The sequence below is a fragment of the Apus apus genome, chromosome Z (assembly GCF_020740795.1).
Source record: "Apus apus isolate bApuApu2 chromosome Z, bApuApu2.pri.cur, whole genome shotgun sequence".
Taxonomy (NCBI): domain Eukaryota; kingdom Metazoa; phylum Chordata; class Aves; order Apodiformes; family Apodidae; genus Apus; species Apus apus.
Genome location: NC_067312.1, coordinates 46,692,169 through 46,714,305, shown reverse-complemented (window position 1 = coordinate 46,714,305; position 22,137 = coordinate 46,692,169). Strand labels below are relative to the sequence as shown.

Below are 22,137 nucleotides of genomic sequence, written 5' to 3'. Positions count from 1 at the left end.
TAAACCCACTTCTCCAGACTTCTGATTAGGTTACCTTGTTCCAAACTATGGCTAACTTGATTAGGCTGATCTCCTTTGGTTAGAATTTGGCCTCATAGCGGAAACAAATAGTTTATAGCCCACTAGGTAGGACTGAGGAGACAGTACCTATCCCCTTTGAATATATTTATCTAGCTCTTGTTTAGTAAATCTCCTCTTAAAAGGAGCTGAGCAACTACTTTGTGTTTCTTGGTATGTTGTTGTTTTTTTCCAAAAAACACTGTAGCATGTGTCCACTTGCATCCTTCTCAACTGTGGTCCTTTGGTATGAAATCATACCTATGCTGAAAGTCAGTAAATCTTTGGCTCGTAAGCTGAGGAAGTCACACTGGAGTTTGGGATTCAGAAGTCACTTCAGTTATAAGATCATTGCTATTTTCTTCTCTTTGCAAATGAAATCAAAGCTCCTGATAAGGAAGTTCCCTTTTGTGATTTCTTTCTGGGGTATGTGAAGAATGTGAATTGAATTAATTACTTGAAAGCAGCTTTTTTTTCTAGTTAAAGGTGTCAACCTATTTTTCCCTCTTCATAATTACAGGAGACAATTTGAGGAAATGGTATCCCACTTTAATATGGGATCAGTGGAGAAACTGGCAGAACATATTGTAAAAGCTACATCAGAAAAAAGGCAGAAGATATTGAAGGAATTCTATGTTACCAAACAGCCAGAGATGGAATCTTTATTCCCAGTTGTAGTACCAGCACAAGCTTCACATTACTCTGAGGAAAGAGAATCAGGTGCAACACACTTACAAAAAAGAAAATCTGTTGTTAATTTTGAAAGATCTAAGTCTAAATCTTTGTCAACTAACAGCCAGCTTCTGAGTGAAACTACAGAAATGCAGAGACAGCAGAGCTGCAAGGGAGAGGCAGAGCAACTTCACAGTAACTCCTACATGCAATGTATGTGTGTTGATACAAAATATAAACAATCACCTGCTGTTGCTGCTCAACATATCAAAAGGAGAAACAGTCAGGCATTCAAGGATTTTATGGCATCTGGCTCATTAAGCAGTCAATCAGGAATAATTGAGGTGCTGTCTGTAAAAAGTAGTGAAGGACAGCAAGATTCCAAAGGAGCACAACTGCTGAGAAAAAGATCCTTATCTCAGTCACAAAATGGGGAGAAGAAAGCTCAGACTTTTAAGAAGTCATTTGTGGACTTACTTGGAGATACCTCTATTCTCAATGACCTCTTCAGAAATGGTGGAAATGGGCCTACAGAATCACTGAGGAGATTGCCTTCAGTGCAGGTAGAAAAATCAAAGGAGAGACCAAAAGACTTCTGGGACATGCTGAATGAGCAGAATGAGGAGAACCTTAGAAAGCTCACGGACATAACAGTCATAGAGAAGCTATGTGAAAAAGTACCCCATCTGCCAGTGACAGAAGAGAAAGAAACGTATGAAAGTTCTCTTTGGAAAAAAAATGAAAATTTTTTGTGGAAAAAATACAGTCCAGATGATTCAGATAAACCATCCACTTCTATATCCTGTAATGCTGTAAAATGAAAGTTTTCTATGTGAGTTGTGCTGTAATTATCTCAGTTCAACACTAAAATATGCATAGCTTCAGTTTGCAGGAAAATGGGATACCTCCATGAAATTAAAGGTGAAGTGATGAATCCATATTTATCATTATAGAGGTTTGTGTTTTACAGCTGTGAATATATATGTAATTACATACGTAATGTGTAATTACGTGTGTAATATGTTATACATATGTGCTATGTTTTATGGTAAGCTATGATATCTTAATTTTAAATATTTTTTTTATGTTTTTAGTGCAATTTGCTTTCTTGCATCTTGATTTTATTTATAGACACAGTAGCAGTACTAGGTAGATTTTCCCCTTTCATTTGGATACCCCCAGTCATCTCAGCACAATCTAATGGTATTAAAAGGATTTGACAAGGGTACTCCACATATTTTCTGAGCTACTGGAAACTCAGACTTAATGAGACATAGATGATGTCTTCATGCCTAATAATCTTTGAAAATCTTTTTCTTCTATGATTTTACTCAATCTCATTGAAGCTGTAGAGTTTCTCATTATCTTCAGTATCCTATAGCAGTGAGTTTCTGAGCTTGGTTGATGTGAAAAAATACAAATTTTCACTTTTTCAATGCAAGAACTACAGCACATTAAATTTTGCTGGGTATCGAATTTCATATTTCACTGTTCTTTCATCTCCCCTTTTTTATTGTTATAGACTTCTGTCGAGTCTTTTTAAGGTGCTGTGGTCTGAATAATACTTTCTATGCAAGGGAAGAAGAACAGGAATAGCCTAAAATAAATAAATAAATTCCTATTAAATACCAGGAAGAATCTAATGCCATTCAGTATTTCAGACTTACTGTTGTCTCCATTTCCTTGATGCATTTGAGTGTCTGATAGGAAAATTGAAAAATATTTATATCGGGAAAACTTAATTCTTGCTTGGCTTCATGAAACTAGTTTCATTTTGTTAGCACTGTATTCTGAAAAACTTTTAAATACATTTTTGTATTGCATGTGCACTTAGAAATATCATGAAATTGCATGTTCCGATTGCTGCTTGATTTTTTTTTTTCTTTAGTTATTTAAATTGTGAGTATTGTAGAATCAGCAATTTTGTGGCCACACTTTTTTAAACTCAAGTGTGCATACTGTTTAAAATCAGTGAGGTAACTTTTAGGAGGTTAACCATAATCTTCTCTTGAGTTAGTTCTGCTATTGGCATTGAATATTACTGATAATATATTGCAGCTTGAATTCATCTTCTGCTGATAGTCAAAAGGTTTGTCAGTCCTATTATGCTTATATAATTGTAATTCTTGCTGTGCTACAGCAGTTTGCTCTAATATGATAGTCTAATAATTTCTGCGGCAGGAACAACCTATGAGTGTGTCTCAGTGACACTTCACCAGGGATGATACTTACCAAAGGTGAAGTACACAAATTAGAGTAGACACAGCAGTTAGTTGCCTCAGGACACTTCAAGAACCACAGGATCATAGAGTCATGGAATGGTTTGGGTTGGATGGGACTTTTGGCTATCATCTACTCTTAACTACTGTGCCCTGGGCAGGGACATCTTTCAATAGATCAGGTTACTCAAAGCCTCATCCAACCTGACCCTGAACCCTTCCAAGGATGGGACATTCACAACCTCTCTGGGCATCCTGTTCCAATGTCTTACCACCCTTATCACAGTAAAATTCTTCCTCGTGTCCAATCCAAATCTTCCCTCTCAGTTTAAAACCATTTCCTCTAGTTCTGTCCTTATCCTGCAAGCTTTACTAAGAAGTCTTTCTCAGTGCTTCTTATAAAGCCCCCTTTAAGTACTGAAAGGCTGCAATAAGATCTTCCTGGAACCTTCTCTTCTTCAGGCTGGACAATCCCAACTCTCAGCCTTTCTTCATAGGAGGGTTGTTTCAGTCCTCTGGCCATTTTCATGGCCATTCTGGACTCTGTTACACTTTGAGCCTTCTTACAGCAGGAGACAATTGTGGGTTGTTTTCCTCATGGCCTTCTCTTTTCATGAGCAGGCATTATCTTGTGGAACATGATGATCCTTAGTGGAAGTATGGATGCAGGAATGGCTGTTGGTTCTGCTGCAAGGGGTGTTGAGGTAGCAGCTTATGCAGCAGTCTGAATTGAGGAGAGCACTGGTATCAGTCCTTGCTTTACGTCACCGCTGCTACAGAGGCAGATTTCTGTCTGGAGTGATGGGTATTGTGCATTCCCCTGGCTTTGACATGACAGCTGCTTCGTCTGTGTTTGGCTACTGTGTTTCAGCTAAAGCAAATGTATTTACATATGTCTTCTGCATTTAACTTCAAAACTGGAGTTGAAATTGGCCTGGTAATAATCATAGCACTTCTCACAACATCAAATTTGTATTCTGTTGCTTCATGCTGATAGCTTTCAGGGCAAATAATTTTTAAGTTGAGCTTTTTTAAGGTTAGTTTTGTTCAACAGTTCACTATTGCTGTATAGAATTACAGACCCAGACTTTCAGATGAAGATGTGTAAAACTGGAATCAGGCCACAACTCCTTTCTCTGATTCAGGTATCAAATACAATGATACATAATAGTATTGGGTTTTTTACCCAGTTGGGAATAAATACAAGCTGCACCCAATTCAACTACTTCTATAATAGAACATAATAATTCTTCCTCTTAACATGCTGAGGAACGTGGCCTTAAGGATCCATTCAGCATTTTGGAAGCAAAGCATAAATAAATCTATACATCTCTTAGAATATAATAAATACTTTCTAAGTTGTACGTGGGGAGAGGGGGAAGCTGCTGGATCTCATTTTTCTTCCAATACTTAATATACTGTGAGTATCTCAGAAAGGAAGTGTTCACCTTGTCAGCTGTTGAGAAAATGAAATGTAGTATATATAGATCTACATACTGAGAAGTTTTCATCATATACCTGAAACAATGGCTGTAGCAAAAATTTGAAATGAAAACTTCTTCACAGATTGCTTATCTTACAACTACTTCTCCAGTATCATATTCCATTTGCTGCATACTCTGTCACACTTCTCAGTGCTGTGGGGTTGTGTGAAGGAGCATCTTACTAAAATATATAAATAAAAGAGGGCAGGGCTTCATGTTGCTCTGGAAAATTTAACCCTAATCTTTGATTTTTGTAAGCTTTGAAATCTCAAATGTAATGCTGTATTAGTGTAGGGTTTTATGTTGAGTATACTGTATAAATTGTTTTATGTGAAGGATAAATGTTATGAAATTTTAAAAGCTTGGACACTGAAGCAGCACAGCAGCAGTCTGTGAGCGGTGGTGGTTTTTGTGGTCTGGATGACGGCCCATTGGAAAATAAGCTTAAATTTGATCTGGAGCAGCATCTACTTTAGGTCATGGGAAACTGTCGCAGGCTTGCCTGTCTCTGCATTAAACATTATGTGCTTATTCTAAGTGTAAACCATTTAAAAACTTGATTGGGAAATCTGACTTAGCAAGGAGCAAGAAGCTCAGGAGCTCAGTATTTAACATACATGATAAATCAGGTAACTAATATAAATAAGATAAATACGTTGCCTAACTCTCTTTCTCATCCTGAATCTATGCTGTTAACATTGTGTTATCATAGAATCATAGGGGTTGGAAGGGACCTCAAAAGATCATCTAGTCCAACCCCCCCGCCAGAGCAGGGTCACCTAGAGTACATCACACAGGAAGGCGTCCAGGCGGGTTTTGAATGTCTCCAGAGAAGGAGACTCCACAACCTCTCTGGGCACCCTGTTCCAGTGCTCTGTCACTCTCACAGTAAAAAAACTTTTTCTGATATTCGCCTTAAACCTTCTCTGCTCCAATTTGTATCCATTACTCCTTGTCCTATCACTGGTCATCACTGAAAAAAGCTTAACTCCGTCTTCTTGACACTCACCCTTTATGTATTTGTAAACATTGATGAGGTCACCCCTCAGTCTCCTTTTCTCCAAACTAAAGAGACCCAGCTCCCTCAGCCTTTCCTCATAAGGAAATCATTATACCAAATGATTCTTAAGATACAGACTGAAATTTAGGATATTCAGTTGGAGCAGCTTTTTCAACAAGTCTTAACTAAGAAAATAGAAAAAACAAGCCATAAAACTGTTAGTTATTGGAACATTTGAGTAACGTAGATTGCAAGGAAGTCAACAAGACAGGGAATGTGTGGACCCTTCTTGTTGATGTTGATAAACAGGGCATAAATTAAGACCTTTTACTGGTGGCATAATATTTGTTTTTACAGTGTTTTTCTGCTCAGAGAGGCAAACTGCTGCTTAGCTAAAGATCAGGTTTGGTGGAATGAAGAATATGCCCGTCAAATAAGTAAAAATGCTGCTGCATAAGGAAGGGGAATAGTCCCATGATGTTAAGTGGCTTAAACCACACCAAAGATAAATTAAGTCAGATAATAGGGAAACTGTGTAAGAGTAAATGTTGTATAACAGGTTGCATAGTGCCAATATTGGAGGTCATCAAGACCAGGAGAGAAAAATATCTGTAAGAAGCTACATAGCTAGAATTGATCTTATTTTAGATCAGAGAGCAGGATAGGTAGCTTGTCAATCCAAGGGCCAGAAGGGGCTAAATAACCTTGATTTCTGTTGAAATCATGGCACTAGAGAGGTTTCATCTGAGCACCACTGGTTTGTCCATCATGGTTTAAATTGGTAGGTACCAGAGAGGGTAAAATCTGCTTAAGTCAGGTAACATTTCTGATTTTACTACTTTCAGAAGTACCTCAGAGCAGTGGGACTGTACAGATACAAGGCTGGACTGCAGGGCTGATTTCCAAGTATGAAGTGGTCATAATTTTCCTGAAGTACTCAGGAAATAATGTTTCTCATCTTTAAGGTGATGATATGCGTGAATCAAAACCTCCATAGAAGTGCATGTTTTATTCACATGTAAGCCAAGTACTGATTCTAAATTTGAGGAAATGCATTTGCTATGTGTAATTAAATTGAGCTGCAGGAAAATGCCTTGAAGTAAGATTTATGTCACTCTTGGTTTCACTGAAGAGAGGCTAGGGAAATCTGGGAAGGAGCATTTTACAAGGGCATGTAGTGATAGGATGAGAAGAACAGTTTCAACCTGAAAGAGGGTAGATGTTAGTTGAAGATCAGGAAGAAATTAGTGTGAAGATGGTACACTAAGCACTGGCACAGGTCGCCCAGGGAAGTTGTGAATGCCTCCTACCTGGAAGTGGTCAAGAGCAGGTTGGATGGGGCTCTGAGCAACCTGGCCTAGTGGGAGGTGTCCCTGCCCATGCAGGGGATTGGATCTAGATTATCCCTAAGGTTTCTTCTGACCCAAACCATTTTATGATTCTATAATTTCTCTGCAAATTTAACATTTTATTCTATAGTATCACCTAAGTCATAAGTACAGCAATTTTGTGCCTTAGGGATCTATGTATAAAATATTTTTGTCATGAATAATACTTGTGTATGATTTTTTAAAAAAAGAGTCTAAACAAATACAAAAGAGGAGAATGTAACCTGTATTTTAAGGCATATACTATAAATATTAAAACCAGACAATTTTTGTCTTCTCAGAAATCTATGATTATCATTTTATTTGGCTCTAAAAATGGAGGAAGCATTGGGGATGCTGTATTTAGGATTATGGTAGAATGGAGTTATATAGCTTCTGCATGCAGGTTCCTGCACAGTTGCAGGGCAGCACATGCTAGAGGGAAACTGTAGCAGCCTTACAGGCTATGTAAATAGCTTCATGTTAGTTATCACCTGATCTCAATATAAATCAGCCAGGAGAAAGACAGTGTGGTTTTTTGTCATCACTTTCTCTGAGAATGGCTCACTAGGTTTTTGCTGTTACTTATTGCTGTTTCCTTGTTCTTTTATTCAGGGAGGTTCTTGTGGGTCTGGCTCTGGGTCCCTGACCTAACAGGAAGTAGCAATAGTTCCCATTGCCATCAATGGAAATTCTTTGAGGAAAAGCACCAAACAACCAGATTGCCAGTGAAATAGCAAGGCATCTGACCCAGTCTATGCTAACAAATGCAGCTCAGTCAGCAACCTTTTTACAAAACTGTCACCAGACCTAGCTGAAGACACTGTGTCTCTCCTGGATCTGATTTGCAGTATAGTTTGGCTCTTAAGCATGTTTTACTGGAGCTGTGCTTATAACTAGACATGGGAGTAGCCATGTAGTACACAAATTTTATATTTGTTCTGGGGGAGAGAGAATGAAGAATTTGAGGTAATTAGTATATTGAGAAAGTCTGAGTGTACCTACAAACATTTTGTGAACACAGTAAGTCAGCTGGAAAGCTTAGCTTTAGCAAGTCATGACTGAGCACTGAAATGCAAACTGATGACAGTGCCGTGGCTTCAGCACAGCTGAGTTAAAGCAGCATTAATGAGAGGGAAGGAAAATTGAAACCACATAGTCAGAGTGTCTTTGGATACTTCAAAGATGAAAATACAGTTACTAGGTGTGACAAGGATGGTTTGTTATTTTGTTAGTAATTTTAATAGCAGGAGAAGAGGGTCTGTTCATCAAAGAAAGCATTTGACTGCCTTTGCTGCTGGGTTTTTCTCTGTTCCTGCAACATCCTGACTATTTTATTCACTGCATGTCTTCCAGCTTATGCAACAAAAAAAGTAGTATTCTTATGAAAACTCTCTTTCCTTGCATTTGCACCTTTTAAAATGCAGTACATCTTGACTGGTGCATCCTACAGAAAAAGAGTAACAGTCATCTAAGTTGACTTTGTGCCAGCATCTACCTTCCTGATTAAGGCACCTGAAAAGTAGATAACTGGCTTAAGGTAACTTGGGAAATCAAGTTTCTGTGATCTAAACTGGATGTGTAGATGTGCAGATGAGAAAGTTAGGCAGTGATTCAGATCATTTAAGAGGTATGCCTCTTTTCCTGGGGATCACACATGGATCTCGGAAAATCCATGATATGCTAAATGAGTCTGTCTCTCTTGGGTGATTCTGCCAGCTAATTCTGAAAGAGAAGGAAAGTACATCTCAAAGAGATAACTGGTGGGCTTCAGAGTTGTTTGCTTGGTGTCTTAGCCTGTATTTACTTTTCTTCCAAAAAGCTGCTTATCCTTTTTCAACCCAAGTGAAGGTCTTGCCCTAAAATTGGAGAAGTAATTGAAGGCAAGTATGTTGTATATGCATGATACTTGGGAACTAATTGTCTCTTTTGTCTTTGAAACTACTTGAGCTGAGAGGATGGAATTGAGTTATCAGAAATTGATGCTATGTCTGTGTGTCTAAACGCAGTAAGACAGAATTGAGATTGCACACAGAACTCACACAAACCGGAGCCTGAGCAGGCCTGCTGCACTAAAAGCACTGTTTTCTGAAAATGCATACACTCTGCCTAATTACATTAGAATTTGCACCAGTCTGTTGAAGCAATTTCCAATGTCTGAACATTGATAGTGTATTTTATATCAACATTAGCAATCCCTAACACTGCACCTGTTAAAGTCAATGGCAAAGCAGTGGGATTGCTCAGTTTCTAAACAAATAACAGCGCAACTCAGAATTAATCTGTATTTTACTTCAACAGAATGGTTTATACTAAAGGGATTTTCTTCCCCTATGGTTTGATGTTAAGTTGTTTCCATCAAGTGAATGCTCATGTAAACACGATCTCCTATATCACCCTGAAAATTATTCTGTGCCAATACTTTAAAAACAAATACCAGATGTCTGTTTATACTGTTTGAGGTAAATGCTCACAACTGTCAGCAGCACTGACCTCTCCGTGATTCAGGCTGCAGTGAAAGTTCCAACACAGTTTCTAGTTGTTCTGGTTTATAACTCAATGGCAAAGAAAACAAATTCATACTGTGGTCTAATTGGAACCATAATTTAAGTACCTCTGAGAAAGCATTTTTCTCAAAACTACTCTCTTGTGTTTTGGTCATGTCACCTCTACAGTACAATCAGATGTGCACTTGCTTTGGTCCTGTATACAGATACTGTGCTAGCATAGCTAAAGTAATTCAGCCTCTGAGCCCCTCACTCTTTTGTAGTTTCAGTTAAATATATTGCTGGATTGCAATACACTATTTCCTATGCAAGAGTCTTGTACTTGGAGGGAGTATCGAGGAGTATCTTCTCTTTAATGAAATGTTAAGGTTCTGTTCTATTCCTGACATGTCATTGTATGTGGTATTTGACAAAGTCCAAATCTTAAGTTACCTTGTAAGGGGCCCTATTACTTTACAAGAGTACATGCTGTTTGGGTGATTCACCATCTGATGGCACTTTGTTTCAAACTCAGATACCTTAGCCTAACACTGCAAAATTGTAACTTGCATCCATAGCAAATACCTGAACTCAGTAACATTCATGTGTCTGATTCTTTATAAGCTGTACGCGTGAACAAGAAAAAAAAAAATGGGAAAATGCACTTGGCCTGGACTGTGGTATTTCTCTTGAAATGTTTCTGGATATGTATGAAGTGATTATCTTAATAAATTCCATTTAATTGAAAGAGACAGAAGCAGCAGGAAGGCACTTAAAGGGAAGAGTTGAACTTGCTATTGTTTATGTAATGAAAAGATTACAATCCTCAGTAGTAATGAGGAAATCTGTTTAAAGTTGATTTTTTAATCTGTATCCTTTGGTTCAGGTACTCTAGGTATTAACATTTGTGAACATTTAAAGGAGGAATATCCTCCTAGTGACAGCTGTCTGCTGTCTCAGTGGATGAAGAGCCATGTGACAGCAGAGACACAGGGTTATTGATGGGTTAGAAATTGTGGAAATGCCATGGAATTATGGCTTCTCCCATCAGAAAGGTGACAGGATTGGTAGACCAACTGAAGTGCGTCTACACCAATGCACACAGCATGGGCAACAAACAGAAAGAGCTGGAAGCCATTGAGCAGCAGGAAAGCTATGATACAGCTGCCATCAGAGAAACGTGGTGGGATGACTCGCACGTGTGGAGGGCTACAATGAGTGGCTACAAACACTTCAGAAGAGACAGGCAAGGCAGGAGAGGTGGTGAGGTGGCCCTGTGTGTTAGGGCATGTTTTGATTGTCTTGAGCTTGATGATGGTGACAATAGAGTTGAGTGTTTATGGGTAAGAATCAGGGGGAAGACCAACAAGACAGATGTCATGGTGGGAGTCTGTTACAGACCACTCAACCAGGATGAAAAGGCGGACAAAATATTCTCTAAGCATCTAGAAAATTCTTGTGATCACTAGCCCTTGTTCTTGTGGGGACTTCAACTTACCAGATGTCTTCTGGAAATACAGTACAGGCAAGAAGAAACAGTCTGGGAGGTTCCTGAAGTGTGTGGAAGGTAACTTTCTGACACAGCTGGTGAGGAAACCAGCTAGGGAAGGTGCCCTCCTGGATCTCTTACTTGTGAACAGAAAAGGATTTATGGGTGATGTGAAGGTTGAAGGCCACCTTGGGATTATTCATGAGATGATAAGTGTCCTCCTGACACTTGCCCTTTACTTATTTGTAAACACTGATGAGGTAGCCCCTCAGTCTCCTCCAGGCTAAAGAACCCAGCTCCCTCAGCCTTTCCTTATAAGGGAGATGTTCCACTCCATCATCTTTGTGGCTCTGCACTGGACTCTTTCAAGCAGTTCCCAGAAGTGAGGGGCCCAGAACTGGACACAATATTCCAGATGTGGCCTCACCAAGGCAGAATAGAGGGGAAGGAGAACCTCCCTTGACCTTCTAACCACACCCTTGCTAACACACCTCAGGATGCTATTGGCCTTCTTGGCTACAAGGGCACACTGCTGGCTCATGGTCATCCTCTTGTCCACCAGGACCCCCAGGCTCCTTTCTCCTACACTGCTCTCCAGCAGGTCAGCCCCAAACCTGTACTGGTACATGGGGTTGTTCTTCCCCAGATACAAGACTCTACTCTTGCCCTTGTTGAATTTCATCAAGTCTCTCGCTACCCAACTCTCCAGCCTATCTAGGTTTTGCTGAATGGCAGCACAGCCTTCTGGTGTGTGAGCCACTCCTCCCAGTTTTGTGTTATCAGCAAACTTGCTGAGGGCACACTCTGTTCCCTCGTCCAGGTAGTTGATGAAAATATTGAATAGTACCAGTCCCAGTACCAACCCCTGAGGGACTCCACTAGTCACAGACCTCCAACTAGATTCTGTCCCATTGACCACAGCTCTCTGACTTCTGCCTTTCAACCAATTGGGTCGGGATGGGATACACCCAAGGGTGATGAGGGAACTGGCTGAAATGCTCACCAAGCCTCTTTCCATCATATATCAGCAGTCCTGCCTAACCAGGAGGTCCCAGTGGACTGAAGTTAGCAAATGAGATGCCCATCCACAAGAAAGACTGGAAGGAGGATCCAGGGAACTACAGACCTGCCAGTCTGACCTTGGTGCCAGGGAAGAATATGGAGCAAATAATTTTCAGTGCCGTTATGTGGCGTGTGCAGGAAAACAAGGGATCAGGTCCAGTCAGCATGGTTTTATGAAAAGCAGGTCTTTATGAACACAATCTCCTTTTATGACAAAGTGATGCATTTAGTGGATGAGGGAAGGGCTGTGGAAGTTGTTTGCCTGGACCTTAGGAAAGCCTTTGACACTGCTCCCCACAGAATTCTCCTGGAGAAACTGGCTGGTCATGGCTTGGATGAGTGTATACTTTGTTGGGGAAAAAAGTGGCTAGGCCTAAGGGGTTGTGATGAATGGAGTTAAATCCAGTTGGTGTCCAGTCAGAAGTGGCGTTCCCCAGGGCTCAGTATCGGGGCCAGTTCTCTTTAATACATTTACCAGTTATCTGGGTGAGGGGATTGAATGCACCCTCAGTAAGTTTGCAGATGACACCAAACTGGGAGAGTGTGTTGATCTATTTGAGGATGGCAAGGCTCAGCAGAGGGATCTGGACAGGCTGGATCGATGGGCCAAGGATAATATTAGGTAGGAGATCCAACAAGGCCAAGTGCTGCACCCTGCTCTTTAGTTATAACAGCTCCAGGCAACATTACAGGCTTAGGGAAGAGTGGCTGGAAAGCTGCCCAGAGGAAAAGGACCTGGGAGCACTGATTGACAGCTGGCTGAATATGAGCCAGCAGTGTGCCCAGGTATCCAAGAAGACCAACAGCATCCTGGGTTGTATCAGAAATAGTGTGGTCAGCAGGATCAGGGAAGTGATCGTCCCCCTGTACACAGCACTGGTGAGGCCCCAGCTCAAGTACTGTGTTCAGATTGAGGTGCTAGAGCAAGTCCAGAGAAGGACAACGAAGCTGAAGAGTGTGGAGAACAAGTCTTAGGAGAAGCAGCTGTGAGAACTGGGGTTTAATCTGGAGAAAAGGAGGCTGAGGGGAAACCTTATCACTCTGCAACTACCTGAAAGGAAAGTAGTAGGTTACAGTCTCTTCTGAGGATCAGCCAGTTAGGGAAAGAAAGCATGTAGTTACTAGCAGATATCACAGAAACTGGTTGTAAGCAAAAGTGTGTTGCCATTTGTGAATTCTTGGTTCTTGTTGAGAATGTGTATTTAACACAATGGATCGTTATGCCCTGGCTATTCTGCTCTCCTATTGCATTTGTCTCTTAAATCTTCTCTGCTTTTCCATTTATTTCTTGTTACTCCAAACTCATTGGCTTGTTTCCAAGCTAACAAGCTTCCTCATGGGTACAACAGGCAGAATTTCTCAGCTCTCAGATATTTTGCCACAGCAGCTCCTGGGGACTAGGACTAGAAATTGCACAAAAAGTTCCACACTGTCCTGTAGATACTTTTGTAACTGGGAGTCTGCTTGGTTGATCTGTGGGAAGAGTGCACTCTGGTGATGGACACGGAGGAGGTGTGTGACATCAAGGTCATCCTCTGTTGCAATGGAGTATTCAGATAATAATGTTGCTGCTCTCTAGGAGACTTGTATGGAGTATGGTTAAACAGTTTTTAGAATTTTATAACATGGTCAAAATTTGACACATTTTCAGAAGGCTAGTAGTGAGCATGATCCTGACAGTCTGATCCTTTGCAGTAGGGCAACCCCTATTTCCTCCCTCAATTTCTCTCCCCAGGTACACAGACAAAATAATTTTCACTGAAATGCCTGTAAGAAAAACAAGGGGGAAAATGAGATTGCTCCCCTTTAACCCCGTTTTCAGAACAGCTGTACTATTTTAGTTGAAACTTACCAGAAAAAATCAGCCTGATGCAGACACTCAGTATGGAAAATTTCAGCTTGAGCACTTAGAGTTTGGCAAAGTTATAAACAACTGAAAGCAGAGTCCTGTGCTGGAAAGTGATAAGCAAGCCTAACTGTTGGTGGAAGTAACAGCAGTGTGTATAATACAAGCATAGATGTACATTTGTATGCATAAGGAGATATACAGTGTTCAGAATGGTGGAGTAGATACCAATGGCTTAGCTAGATGATGGTATACCAATCAGATGCACAGCAACAGATGAGGTAAGGAAGTCAATCTGTAAGTACTTTTGCTTGTTAATTTTTAGCTCTGTAGGGGCAGTTCAGCAGACATGCTACAATTGTAATGCAAAAGAACTCCTTACCTGTTGAACACAATTAAGCTGCTTCTTTTAGGCCACCATAGAGGAAATTAAGTGTACTTGCTTGCTGAAAGGCTGAACTAAGCTCTGGAGATTATATTGAAGCAATGGAGTAATAGCTGTGGAAAAGTTTACCTTTTGCCTATTCTTTGTGCAGTTTGTTCTCATCAGCCACGCAAAGTAGTTCCTATGCTTAGGAGAGGAAAGGATGTGAGTTTTTTATATGCAATAAACCTATCTGTCTGTTTTACTTCACTGGGTTTTAACGGAAAATAGTATTTTAAACACTCACTGACTTTAGCTTAACCAAACAAGGAGTGACAGAACAAACATTATTCTTTAGGAAAATTTCAGAAAGGGCTTTTCCTCATCTCTCTATGTAGTAAAAATAGCTTTATTACATTTGGATCAGCAGTTTTTCCTCCTGAAAGCTGTGTTTAGATGGCATAGTCTTTTTGCTATTTCTCTTTGGCATGCTACACACATACTGTAGTAATCCATTTTTTTATCCTCTTGTTGCTAATAATGAGCCACATAAGCTCTGAAAACCTCCGTCTTGTTACATGTAGAAGAATACTTAAAAGGACTTAAAAGGATTTAGGAATGTCAGTCATCATCTTGTTTTTTAGCAGGAGTGTGTGTATGTGTGTATGGGAATGAGGGGAGGAGAGTGCAAGCCAGAGTTCAGAAATTACACTCTGTGTGTGGTCTGAGGTTATTTCTCATTTCATGAAGTGCACGCTTCATTCCTGGCTCAGGCAAAACTTGCACATCACTGAATAAGTCCCTTATCCACTTTCCAAAACACTGAAGAGATTTGAAAGGGCTCTTGTAGACTGCTACTATCAGCAAAAGCAAATAAGCTAACCTATTTAGCTGAGCATTTTTTAATACTTAGAGTAACTTTCAGCAACACTTGAACAGTTGTAGCCAGCCAAGGGAAGAGAGAAAAAATGCAGAAGTTTAAGCAGTCACACTTAATTAACATTAAAGACTGGATTATAATTCTTGGTGTGTGAAGGTGCTGTCTGATCAGTCCAGGGAGAACACTGGGATATTATTAAATTAACTTACTGTGCTGCTAGGAGTCCCCTGTGGTGTGCTGGTCATAGTTTATTCAGCATTTCACCTTACTTTAGTGAAATGTTGTGCAAACTCATTATAATCACCCCAAAAAATATTAATCCAAAGGCTCCTTGTATCAAGCTGTTTTGGTGTCCAAGAAAAGTAAATGGTGGTACCCTGGGAAGGCAGGGGTGTCCAGCAGCAAATCAGTAAGGCAGTGAATGATAGCTCTGTGCTAAATCTTGGTGTGCAAAATAAATTCTGGTTTATTTAATGGCAGAGGGGGGAAAAAAACACAACACAAAAAACCTACCAAAACCACAAAAAAACCCCACAAACAAAAAACAACAACGAAACAAACAAAACCACAACCACCCCAAAAAAATAAGCCCCCCAAAAAACCAAAAATAAATTAACCCCCCGACAACAACAACAACAAAATCCCAAACAACAAAAAAAATCCCAGAATGCATTCAGGATGCCAATGAACCAAACCAACAACTGTGGGTGGGTGAAACCCAAATGACAGGATAGCACTAGGGAGACTGACAAAATGTTACTACTCATCTAATTGGAAATTGTTTGGCCATAACAGACTTGAGTACTCCAAATTCTGCTTCCAGTCCATTACTGAGTGATCAGAATATCCCTGATCTTGATAGATTTACTTTAAATTAGTAATATAGCCAACACCAGAACTGTCTGGCCTGTTTATTTACAGGATTAACTTTTTACTGGTCTGAGCTAAAGCAAGAAGGGAGAATCTCTTTCAAAGTGAATCTTGGACAGAGATATTAGAGACTGAAATGTCAGGACAAATGCAATTAGGTTAAGGCATCTAGTTACAGGTATGAAGCGATTATCTCCTTGCCCTAGCTAGCACAGGATGGATCCACACCTCTCAGAGGTCCAGCAGAGTGCAAGGCTACAGGTATTTGCCTGAAGAGAGGTTCCTGGTTTAGTGTGGCATGATCCTAAAAAGTTGGGTTGAAGTTAAGGATTTTCTAGATAACTTTTCAACGCAAAAGGCAATTTTGAGTACTTCTCACTTACCAGTACCAATGTTAAATTGAGTCCCAAGGGTCTCACAGTGAATAACAGTGGAGAACTGAACATTGACCATTGAATCACAAGGGAGAAGAAAAAGGTGTTTGATTTTTTTAAATTCCTTCATAATGTTAGTAGCTCCTGCTTACCCAGTGCAGGCAAAAGACTGATGAGTTGCCAAGGCCATGTTGCATGTTGTCTTTGCAGGATGCACAGAGCTGGAAATAACAGGTGACACTGCAGTTCTTGCCTGTGTTCACAGCCCAGTGCCACAGATATCCCCCATCACATATTTTATGTGGGAATGAGGAGCTTGGTTTAGCTTTCACTTTGATGGCAGATCTGTATCTCTCCCTAGTTACTTTCTTCCAAATGGGAAAACTGAAGCACAGAGCAAGTAAACAAAATGTGCAAAAAGTCTGTGGTTGAGCCAGGTTCCTGTAGACCTGAGTTGCAAAACTGTTCTTCCTTTCTTAGAGTGTATAGCAACCTGCATTATATCTTCCACTGGGCTGGTTGGGAGACCTGCCCAAATGGTAAAACTAGAGAGTGCTGGGACATAAAGCACTTTGTGTGGTCAAAGGTGGTATGGAAATATCCAAACACTTGCACTTACAATCTAGACAGGATAGTCAACAGAGGTGCAGCAAAGAGAAACGTGTTGGGGCATGTGTAATTAAAAGCTAAGGGTGAACAAATATGGACAGCAGAACAGCTTAGCTAATGGGGGAATTTTTGAAGAAATTTTTAGAGTTTATGACAGGCCTATCATAAATGGTCAAGAGTTTTGAGCATCATGCCAATGCATTACCAAAGTCATTGTTTTCCCTGCCCTTGGATGATAGCACTTAATGTTGAAGCTCTTCATATTTTCACCAACTCTGAAGCAAAATGTATCTTGTGCTGTTCTGTAGTCTGACTTGTTTAGTCTGAATAGTTCTGAACAAGGTATTGCCTCTCATTCAATTGTGCTTAATGAGCAGCAGCAAATCCAGCTGCTCAATATGAGGCTTATTTTGGTGGTTATCTATATTAGCATGTGGCTACTAAGACCAAGCTGAGCTGCCAGATCTCTGCAACACTGTCCAGACAAGGCTTTCCCCAGGTTGGATGAACCTAGGGAAAAACAAAACAAAACAAAACAAAAACCCCCTTTGAGAAATCAATGCCATTTTCAAATACCGCTCTGTAAAGTGCTTCTGCTTGTGAAGGTAGCAATCAGAAAACCTCTGCCTGGAAGAGGGCTCTGAACCAGCTCCTAATAAAGTACCTGATGATGAATTCTTGTTGGTAAATGACCACATTACACTTTGGGGCCTGTGTGTGTCAAAGAAAAGATGCATGTGAGACAAGTCACTGACTGAAAGCATGTGCATGTTTTGAACATTACAGGTAGTTTAGTAGCCCGAGCCTGTTTCTGCTTAAAATCGGAGTCCTTCAGATGAATGGAATGTAAACCACATACCAATTATTGGAATCCCATAAAGGAAACTCCCTTTTCCATCTGTCTATCCATTTGACTGCCCACCCACACAAGTACAGTGTCTCAGAAATATCCCTCTGTAGAAATGATGGAAATACTCAGTGCTGGCTTCCATTTTCCTTACCTCCCAGGTGCTGAATGACAACAAAAGAGATGAAATTGCAGGGAAGCCACTTAAACACTTATCAAAGAAATGGACATGCTAATTAAAAGGATAATATTTCCTGGCACCAAGACAAAAGACACAAAGCTGAATCTTGAGGCCTTCCTCAAGCAAACGTCTGTGGAAATGCAGCTGTGTGAGGGCTGCAGGAACAAGCCTAAGAATACAACCCACTCTAAGTGAAAGCCTTAGATCATCACATTAGTTAGAAGAAAAGACTAAGGCATGTGTGTGCCTGTTTCATTTGCCAGATTTTGCATTCCCATTGCACTCTTTATTGAGGCTCTTCTGTGTAATTGATTACAGTAATGAATCTTCCCATCACTTCTATGAGGCAGGAGGTGATTCTCCCAGGTCAGTTGTGTATTCCAAGTATCACAGAGTCTATTTTACAGATGGTAAAACCAAAACACGAAGTTCAGGGGCAGCAAATCAGTGCTGCAGTATGTTAAGAGTCCCATTCCTGGTTGTAACCACAATACACACTTTTAAGTATGCACTAATCTGAAGCACACTGCTTAAATGAGCAGATCTTCCCTATATGAATGTAGGCAATATATCTGTTTTGGTGAGCGCTCTCTACTTCCAACACCCATGACCCACGTAAACAATTTTTTTCCATGATAAAAGTAATATCAAGGGATGCTTTTTAGATTCCTACTGTATTTGCCACACAGTTCAGTATCAGTGCAGAAGGCAGCCTTTGAACAGCTGGGAGAAGTTTTAAATGTTAATAATTTGGATAAGGCTTGGTTCTACACTGGTGTTATAGTCTAGTTCACAGTAACTGTTTTTTGATACTTTGCTGGCCTCTAGAGGGATAATTTATACACGGGCCGAAGCAGCAACCAAGGGATTTTAAATGTTACTGCCTGTTCTTCGACCTTCTTGCCAGATAATTCTTTTCTCTTTTGCAAGGCCTTTGTAGCCCTTATACACGTTTTTTTATGTCTATTATTTTCCATCTCTCTGGGACTTTGTAGTAGAATACATGTCTGTCACCAGATTTGCTTCTGTTGAGCACTTTCTAGTAAGACATAGAAGGAAGTAAAACACTAATAATCAAGATCTGCCATCTGTAAGCTGCAGCACAACTCATTTTGGCTTCAGGAGGTTTAGGCTTCCAGTTTTGTGTGGAAAAGCAAAAGATCCCAAAAGATCACACAACACTTCCATAAGCCTGCCCCCAGTGGAAAGATTTCCCCTCATTCCTCCTCTGTGTTGTTCTGCAGATTTGTCATCGTAACAGCACAGTTTAGTTGCCTGAAGTTTGCTTATGCTCTGCAGCACACACAGGAAGCTACTAGGTTAAGAGACTGAAGCATAGTATGGTGACACATAAACATTTGATAAGAATGTCTAAAAACATCTTATCATCTACTGAGGCTTGCTGTGTCCCACATGAGAAGCCAGACAAGATAGACTGTATAAAGCTAGTATTCATGAGGCACTGTATCTACTACATACAGTTATTGAAAATCGTGGTGTCTCTCTAATTGCTATGTATTGTTAGTAAAAAGTGTGTCTGCAAATGGAGAAAGAATAAAACAAAGGAAATTCTGAGTGTTTGATCCAATTAGGAAAATTAATTGAGCTGTGTAGAGCTGCAGAGTTTCAATGTTGTTTTGCAGGATTGTTTAGTATGTGGTGTGCAAAAGGAGGCAATCAAAAAGCAGTGAATGGCTGGCTGAGCCCTAAAATGTGCACCAGAAATTACTGGATTAGTGGTGACGGTAACTACAGATGCCAGGGAACTGCAACAGCGACATGTTGTCTGTGCAACAAATAACTGGGGTCAAAGAGAAAGCACAAAGACCACATTCAAAGACTGTGTCCTTTTGTTGTGGGAAACAGCCTTATGCTGTTAAGCCAAATGCTTATTTGTTCAAAAAACTTTGTAGAAACTGCTGGAAATTGTGACAAACTAAAAAATATGGAGGTTAGTCTGAGTCTTTCAGGAAGACAATACCAGGGTATTTTGGATTCATTAGGTTACAGGTGACAGCACAGAACCAGCTGAAAATGTTCTAGCAATTCTGCAGCTGCAACTTGAAGCAGTGATAATGAGCATTTATTAAATGACAGTTACAATGGAGCTTGAAATATATAAACTCCATGGTTCCTTCAGTTTCTCAGCCAGACTATCAAAGACAATCTAGAGAGGTGAATATGAAAAAAAATCTTGATGGTCTCAGCAACTTAAAAAGGGGAAATCCATCTCTTTCTCTGGGGTATTGTTACAGTGAAGTTTACATGTAGATGTAAAAAACTGAGGCTAAAGCTCTGTGTTGTGAAGCACTTGAGTGCAGCATTCTTTGGCAGAAAGCAGCAAAGGAATATTAATCTGATCTGCTGAAGTATGGAATATCCAGATGGATACTAAATTAGGTGCTGAATCTCATCACCTTCCCACCGTGCTCCCACCCCAAGCTTTGGTCTGAATCAGTCATTATTTTCTCGAATATGGCTCAGAGTTTAAGGCCAGAAGGGACCATTAGCTTCCTTCACAACCACTGAATTTCATTTGCTTTATGTTAGGACATAAAGAATACTTACAGTGCAGGAACTTTAAAGAGCTTTCACTGTGCTTTATAGTTCCAAGATTGTCTAGAACCACATATGTATAGGTAGCCTTCAGATATTCATTATAATTAGCAAATCTTAGTATTCAAAAGCCAGTTGTTCCTATATGATTTTTCCACATTGTTTTGCTGTATCAGGAACAAAAGATAGGAGGGGAGCTGGTCCATCATCCATTCTTACTCATCTGCACACACTGTCAAAAAGAAGACCACTGATTTCCAGTAATCCCATTGTTTTCAGTTTTTGTTTTGTTGTTTTTTTCCTCTTTTTTTTTTCCTGGAAAGAAAATTACCAGTATTCATACTGGATTTACATTTTCTTGGCTTCATCCCACTACCTTGCTTAGGTTTGAAATTGCTCAATAGGATTTCCAATGGGAACACCAATATGGAGTTAACCTTTCATGGCTGGACTCTTTTCTCAATGAGCTATTGGAAATCCTCCAAGAAAAGGAAGAAACTTATTGGAATAATAGGAGAAAACTGCTGCTTTCAGTTGGCAGGGAGACTGTTTCTGGCAACAGTCTGACTGGATCTATTCAGCACACTGAATGCGGTAGCTGAAGGGACAAAACTGTTTAATGAAAGACAACCTTATCTTTTTTTTAAGCTTTTATTGTTGAGGAAACTGGAAGTTATTTACTGAATCAAGCAGAGCTGGGGTGGTGAAGTGCTGCCTCTTACAACTGAGTTCTCTCTCTCTAACACATTTAATGTGAAGCATATCACCAAGAATTTAGCAGGCAATTGGTGTCTGTGTGCAAGGGCCTCACTTCCAGAACTGCAGAGTGCTTGCAAGAGCCATGGAAGTCAATGGAACTGGTGTCTGGACAATGTAAAGTGCCTGCTAGTGCCAAATAGTCTGGAAAAAAAACAAAATCCTAGAAGCACCTAGGCACCCCAAAGAGGTAGGTCCCTTGGACATCAATTGGTTTGTGCTTTAACTCCCATCTTTTGTAGTAGTCCCTCTTTTCACATGCCTGTGATGATTGCAGTCTTTTAAACACTCGCAGATTATAATAAGAAGGAAAAGAGAGTGACCTGCAAGCTACTTAGCATTTCTGTCTTCAAAGTTGTGCCTGAATAATGCAAAAGGCACATACAGAACACTGGGGATGGGACATGCTGATAAGTAGCACTCTGGTCTGTAAGCCCTCACCATAGCCCAAGGCACACATGCAAGTGAACCCAAGGAAGATTTTATGAGTGAGGGAAGTTCTGGTGTTCTTAATTTTAAATAACTGAATCTGAAACTTCATTGTGCATTTTTAGTTCTGCATATGTGCACCACACACAAGCAAAATACTGCCATCCCTAATAGCTTTGCTTTTCAGGATCCTTTACAGTCCTAATCCTAACTGGCAGTTCCTAGCATTTTCCTTATATTCCTAGGCTGCTTCTTCACTAGAAAACTGCTTGTGGGTTTTCTGCATCATATAATCTTTATGTCTAAATCAGAGAAGTAAGTATTTATTTGTCCACAAACACTCCCTCCATCTCAACAAAATCACAGGGGACATCAAGAGCTTTGCATTCTGTAGCATTCTCATGTCCTGACCTGCTTTGGTTTCCAGTTCTGCAAGTGGTCATTTACTGACCCAGCTGACAATTATTTAACTTCAGCTTTGTTTTCACCTCCCAGCTCCCTGCCCTATCCCTCTCTCTGAGGGTGAGCTGTCCAGCATTTCAATGAAAGGATTTCTCTGATAATATTAAAATTCACAAAAATGGCATAA

General features: G+C 40.2%; 1 protein-coding gene across 6 annotated transcripts in view; it reads left to right on the top strand.

Moving 5' to 3' along the window:
* The window catches only part of ERCC6L2 (ERCC excision repair 6 like 2), a 58,988-nt gene extending 55,131 nt beyond the window's left edge, over window positions 1-3,857 (top strand). For 5 of the 6 annotated variants that reach the window (XM_051642931.1, XM_051642930.1, XM_051642932.1 and 2 more), the window contains one exon: window positions 578-3,857. In XM_051642931.1, coding sequence (XP_051498891.1) covers window positions 578-1,550 — 973 coding nt within the window. In that variant the 3' untranslated portion in view covers window positions 1,551-3,857. The remainder of the gene's footprint in view (window positions 1-577) is intronic. The other variant, XM_051642933.1, reaches the window with a different exon arrangement.
* Window positions 3,858-22,137: the final 18,280 nt, after the last annotated feature.